General features: G+C 31.2%; 1 protein-coding gene across 3 annotated transcripts; it reads right to left on the reverse strand.

Moving 5' to 3' along the window:
- Positions 1 to 2,417: 2,417 nt before the first annotated feature.
- LOC100775403 (uncharacterized) lies at positions 2,418 to 5,447 on the reverse strand. 3 transcript variants are annotated; one of them, XM_041008478.1, is made up of 2 exons: positions 4,213 to 5,447; positions 2,418 to 2,747 (listed from the first exon to the last, which is right to left on the reverse strand). In XM_041008478.1, the coding sequence occupies exon 1, from the start codon at positions 5,148 to 5,150 to the stop codon at positions 4,242 to 4,244; it is 909 nt and encodes a 302-aa protein (XP_040864412.1). In that variant the 5' UTR covers positions 5,151 to 5,447; the 3' UTR covers positions 2,418 to 2,747; positions 4,213 to 4,241. The 3 variants fall into 3 exon arrangements, with proteins under 3 accessions (XP_040864412.1, XP_040864410.1, XP_040864411.1); XM_041008476.1 differs by lacking the exon at positions 2,418 to 2,747 and adding an exon at positions 2,880 to 3,460 and having other exon boundaries at positions 4,213 to 5,443; XM_041008477.1 differs by lacking the exon at positions 2,418 to 2,747 and adding an exon at positions 3,623 to 4,035 and having other exon boundaries at positions 4,213 to 5,443.
- Positions 5,448 to 6,161: the final 714 nt, after the last annotated feature.

Raw genomic sequence — 6,161 nt, forward strand, 5'->3', positions numbered from 1 at the left:
GATTTTTGTCCCACTGGAAAAAAATTCTGAATCCATTGAAGTTAGTATAAGCAAACAAATTCATATATTCAATGCATTAGGATTTTTTATATAATGATGTTATGTTGTCCTTTGTTAGCTGGTTCAATAATACACCTCATTCTACTTTCAAACCCCCTCTAATCAGCATAGAGCGAGATCACATCTCAGTTGTCGAGGAAAAAAAATGGAGTTCTCCATTGTATAATTTATTTATTTATAACTATGTGATAGATAAAATTAAAAGAGATAGCATACGATAGATCGATGTGTAATGTGATGAAGAGAGATAGAGTAAAAAAAATATTGTAAATTTTTTTGTATAAATAGTATAATAAAAAAATGAAATTATTCATTGTTTCGGTACAAAAAGTACTTTAATTCTGTGATTCTAATTTCTAGGCTTGCAATGATTTCTATCTTTGTTTTTCATATTACCAATCAAGATACTTTACAGTTTTATTGGAAATTAACTAAATGGGTTGATTTTGAAGAAAAAAAAAAAAGAGGGTCATAACCGTGAGTTACGATTTCTAAAATGAAATTGTAACTATATATAATTCATCACTTATTATTATTTTTATATAAAACTATCCTTCTTGGAATAAAAATAATAATATAAATCAAAATCTCAACTGATTTTTTTTTTTTTACTAATGTCGTGATTCGTGAAGATCAACAATCACGACTTTCTTCTTTTTTAAAAAAATAAAAATAAAAATTCTTCAATTTTTATTAAAATTTCAGTTTTATATACATTTTTTAATTTTTTTTATTAAAGTCGTGTATGACATCGATCACTACTTTCTTTTCACAATTTTTTTATTGAATACGTGGATTCAATCACTACAATTTTTTTCTTAATTATTTTCTTTAAAATCGTGTGATGCATCACGATGTTTTTGTTTTTAAAAAAAGTTCTATTTATACACATTCACATTCACGTCTTCCGTAATGCAACTCTTTTTTTTTTTGTTTCACCACCGACGGCTTACTCCATTTTTATTGTTTATTGAGGGGTACTCTATTAAATTTTAGCCATAAGTTTATCGTAGTTATATTAAAAATAAGTACTACATAAACATCTTTCTTTCCAAAAAGAAAATCTTTGGTTCATAAAATAGCAGGGTATTTTTTTTATATAGAAAGGAGTCATGAACGACTTTAATAAAAATAATTTAAAAAAAATTGTGATTAGATCCATAACGACATTCACAAAAAAAGAAAAAGATTCATAATGTTAATTTTTTTTTAAAAAAAATTGTGCTATTATACACAATTTTAATAAAATAAATAAAAAATAAGTATAAAAAAATATAAACAAAAATTTGCTTTGCATATACTCAAGATTTTAGTAAAACAAATTAAAAAAATATAATAACTAAATTCGTTATTTAATTACAACTTCTATTCTGTAGAAAAGATTAAAAGTATTTTTTTATGGAACAATTTTTTATCTTGAAAATAATAATTTTATATATAAAACTAATAAGTCGTAAGTCGTAACTTTGAATCATGACTTTTATCCTATTTTATTGGGAAAAAATTAAAACCTACCCCATTTCAGTAATTACCAAATAAAAAAATAAAAAAAAAATGTCCACTTCTTTTTTATCAGCCTATTTTTACCTAGACTCGTTATCCGTACTTTTTAGTTTTACTTTTTATAAACAAAAAAATTGCTTCATATCCTAATTACAGAGATGAAATTATCCACTTCAAAAAAAAATATATTTATTAGAAGGGTAACGTGTGGGTCGATCTGTTTAGATTTAAGTTAAACCAGTTTTTTAGAAATTTTTTATTTGAAAAATATAAAACTTTTAGAGAAGCTTTCAAAATGTTTCTGTCTTTATATCCAATTGAACCAATATATAAATAAGAAAGGGAGATGCTAACAAGGAGGTAGATATCAAAACGAAATATTTCCTCTACCCACTGGTCCCACTCTCAATCTAAAGACTTTCTTAAGCTTCACAAATGGACCTCGACGCATGAGAACAACCTATACTTGTCAACACTTGGACCCACAATTTGCCTGGAGAAGTATAAAAAAGCCCAAATAATTTTTACTCTGTTTTTTCTTTGTTTACTACCTCTGTTTTTGTTATCCATCATTTTTTTTCTTCAAAAAATAAAATAATAATTCCACTAATCTATCATTTTATAACTTTGAAGTAATGTTAATTATTATTTTTTAAATTATACCTGCCAGAAAAGCTATAGAAATAATAGTATATCAAATGTCATTAATCGTACTTCTCAATGTGTGTCTATAACTTTATATAATAAATTAAAAACAGTAAATTTTTGTCATCTGTGTATCAAAAATGCTCCTTGTGGTGGGAATATTAGGTGTTAAGTTTCCTTTGATCATGTTTTGGACAAAGCAATTGGAAAACCTTCTATTGGTGCAATGACACTTTTAAGTGCTGATATTAATGCCACTAATATTAAGCCAGTACATAATTTCCAAAAAACAAATTGTTCTGATTTAATATTACAAGTTGTGCCAATATCGGGTGAATGGGTGTTGGGCAATGCAGAGAACATTACTGAACCAGCACTAAAATATCAAATGTCATTCGGTATTAGTAATACAAATATATAAATGTTTTCCAGAAAAATATTGTCAAATTGTGCTCTGATTTGATTTGATTTTATAAGCTTTGCTAGTGTGTGAGGAGCGTGTGCTGAGCAACGTGCAACACATTAACCGCAACGGTTTTCTGGGTCAACAGGTATAAGTAAAATAAATATTACATTACAAAATAAATCTTGTCAAAGTACGCATTTTCATCTCTAATGTGACACTAAAAATATCATTGCACTAATAATGATTTTCATGAATTTGAACTTGTGTACTAATTCAACATTAAGTTGGATTTGATATCAAGTTGAATATCTGAAAGCAAATTTGAAATTATGTTCCAATTTTATAGGCTGTGCAAATGTGAGTGAAGTGGGAGAATATTGGTGTTAGCCGAAAAGGGAGAACATGCTCTTAGGTAAGACATAATTACATACTCAGTCAAAGAACATCTATTGAAGGATGATACCCTATACTATAGGTAGATTCCCAACATATCTTTACACTTGCTGAGAACAAAGGTGAAAGACGAAGTGCCAAAACAATAGTATTTTTTTTTTCTGCCTAACAATGCTATTTCTGTCTTTTACCATGCAACAGAAAGTGGGGGCAATCATTGATCATTTTTGCGTGTGGACTAGAGAATTGCAGGGACCAAAGAATCACGAACACATGTCATGGATTTTAAGGACATTGGACCAGACCATCATGAAATGTAAGGTTCCACCATGCCACGAAGGACAATAACATTATTTTAAAATGTTTAAGCTTGGTGATTCTGATCTGAAAGTGACCCAACTAAACCTGACTATTTTCCTTCTGAACTTGTTCAGTTGTTCCTGCCTAAGTGCTCTGTAAATTGCTATAATAAGCTTGATTGGGTTTAAAATTTAAGTTGCTTTGAGAAGCAAATTGGAAATAAAACATAGCTTGTCGAGTACTTGTTTCCAGTGTATGGTTATAATTTTTTTAGAGCCTTTTGAGCAACGTTACAGTGAACAGCTACAAACAAAATTGTAAAGGACAAGGTAGAATAATGTGGTTTCAATTCATTCACAAGATTCTCAAACTTTATTCTCCTGCAAAGGCTAAAAGCAACTCAATTATGCCAACAAGATCTCATTTTCCCTTTAGCAAATCCTCACTGATATTCATGTCTTAATCCCCAAAACTCTTTTTTCGATTCTCTATCCTAAAAAAAATAAAAATTAAAGAAACCTTCTAACCCATTTGTACTATTTTTTTTTCTCTATCTTTGGTAGAATCCGGTACTAAACACAACTCAAGGAACGACCAGTCAAACGTAGTATCAGCGCCATTCAGGTCCCAAGGAAGAATACAGAGAAACAAAGGTCACATGCTCAACCAATTATTCTGATAATATCACTTAAATTTATGCAACTCAAAATTTATTTTCTTTCTGTTTCCTATCATAAAAAAATAATTAGTATATATCCTTTCAAGAAGAAAGGGGAAACAAAAAACAAAGAGTTAAAAAAAATACACAAGAAAAAAAAGGTGTTAAAAAAAATCAAACATTAACAAGTAGTGATTGGAGTGCTTAATATACAGTTGCATTAAATATTTATTGTGGTGAAAGATACCTCTGATCTGATACGAAGAATGGGTCCCCTCATGTGTTCTTACAGGCATAGATCAACAAGGAGAATTCAACTCTATCTTTATCTTTCTGTGCAATCTTCTCCTCTAACCACAATCTGCTATCCAAGCCACTCCTGGTCCTGAACATGAACACAGCATACCCAGAAGCAGGATTGAAAAACCAGTTATGAACATCCCAAAGCAAATCCACAAGCAACCCATCGACGAAAATCGTGTGGTTTCCCCTGAAATTCCACTGCAGCCTCTTCACACGAATCACCGTCTTCTTATCGATGCAAACAGACAAAGCAGGAGCCTTGAGTCCTTCATTCTCGCCACTGCATCTGATCAAAATGTCATGCCGAGTTCCAGTGTCACAAAACTGAGCCTTGGTGGCGTAGACCGCGTTACCGGAGCAATGCTCACGCCGTGATAACAGCGAAACATTTCCCAAAAGGGTCTTTGTTTTGAACTTCTTGGTCACATCTTCACCAAGAGCAAGGCCTATTTCTGCATCAACGAGAATCGCCACGTAAAACCCTTCAACAGGTTCAGGGCCAGTGCCATACTTGGCCTTTGAAAGATCCCAGAAGACTTCAACTTTTGAGTCTTCGGATTCCAACACTTTGCTTCCTTTCTTTTTCCTGAAAAAGCGTGAATTGGTGTTGAGTCTGAAAGATGGTGCCAAAGGGTTGTTGTTCTCTTCGCCGAAGGTTATGGTGAGTCCTTGGTTGGAGTGGCTCTTGCACCACGTGACTGTGATCAGAAGCTGCTTTTGGTTTGAGAGGGTGGTTTTGTAGACAGAAGACACTGAATTTTGAGATGAAGGTGTGACACTAGTTGGAGATATGCAAGCGTTGTTTGAGTAGCTAGAACATGAAGAGTGTGACACATTCACTGCGTTCTCGTTGAAACAAGATATTATATCTGACATATTCATTTTGCATAGAGATAATATATAAGAGGAACTATAGGTTTGAGATCTGAAGTTTTGGAACAGAAGGGTAATGAAGGCTAATGGTGATTCTTGTTTTTCAGTGAGAAATTGTGAGCTCTAAGAACGGATTTGAAGTGTGTTGGTTTTTTTTCTGAAGGGGAAGAGAAGTGGAAGAAGGAACTTCAATGAGAGGAGAAAGGGAAGAGAAAGACAATGTTGTTCTTGTTCCCCAACAGGACCAATACCATTTAATTTTCATTAACATGACCCTCTCTTCTCTCTTACCTTAAAATATATATCTATACCTATAATAATGATAATGATAGTAACAATATAGTATTAATTAATTGACATGAAAAAAGGAATAGAGGAATGATGCACAAACCTAGGTGGGGTGCTTTTTTAATCTGTTTTGCCAGTTAATAACTACAATTATTTTAGGTTAGCTAAACATTATAATTTGAAAGTTTGGAAAAGATGAAAAAAAAAGGCTTACCAAAAAGTTTATCCTTTTCTGCCCTCTGTTTCTTTTCAGCACTTTCTTTGACATCATCATGCTTTAGAAAATAATGTATGAACATTTATATTTTATTGGAGACTTAGAAAGAGATAAAAAAAAAGTAAAAAATATAAATAATATAGTGTGACAAGAAAAGAAAAAAAAAAGTACAAATGAACTAATGAAGAATATATGAACTAAGTGTATTCAATGTGCGTGTTCATCAATTATTACTCTACGCTGTAATTTAATTTTGCAGCTCGGGTTTGACATTTAATTAAGCATCGAAGTTGCAAGTGTACAAGGCATCTTTACGAGGGACCAATATCATTGATGGATTATGATTTTTTTTGGGGATAATTTTAATATATTATACTCCAATTTTAGCAAGGAGTAATAATTGATAACTACCAACGGTAAAAAAAAATGAATGAATCAACCGCTTTGTGTCTAGTTTCTCTCATTCTTTTTTTTTTTTTTCCAATTTTGACAAGTTGTCTAACTATGTATTGCAT

The sequence above is a fragment of the Glycine max genome, chromosome 13, assembly GCF_000004515.6.
Source record: "Glycine max cultivar Williams 82 chromosome 13, Glycine_max_v4.0, whole genome shotgun sequence".
Lineage (NCBI taxonomy): Eukaryota > Viridiplantae > Streptophyta > Magnoliopsida > Fabales > Fabaceae > Glycine > Glycine max.

What these genes read in the sequence shown, in the direction of transcription:
- LOC100775403 (XM_041008478.1), bottom strand. Translation starts at nt 5,150, where the DNA reads ATGAATATGTCAGATATAATATCTTGTTTCAACGAGAACGCAGTGAAT.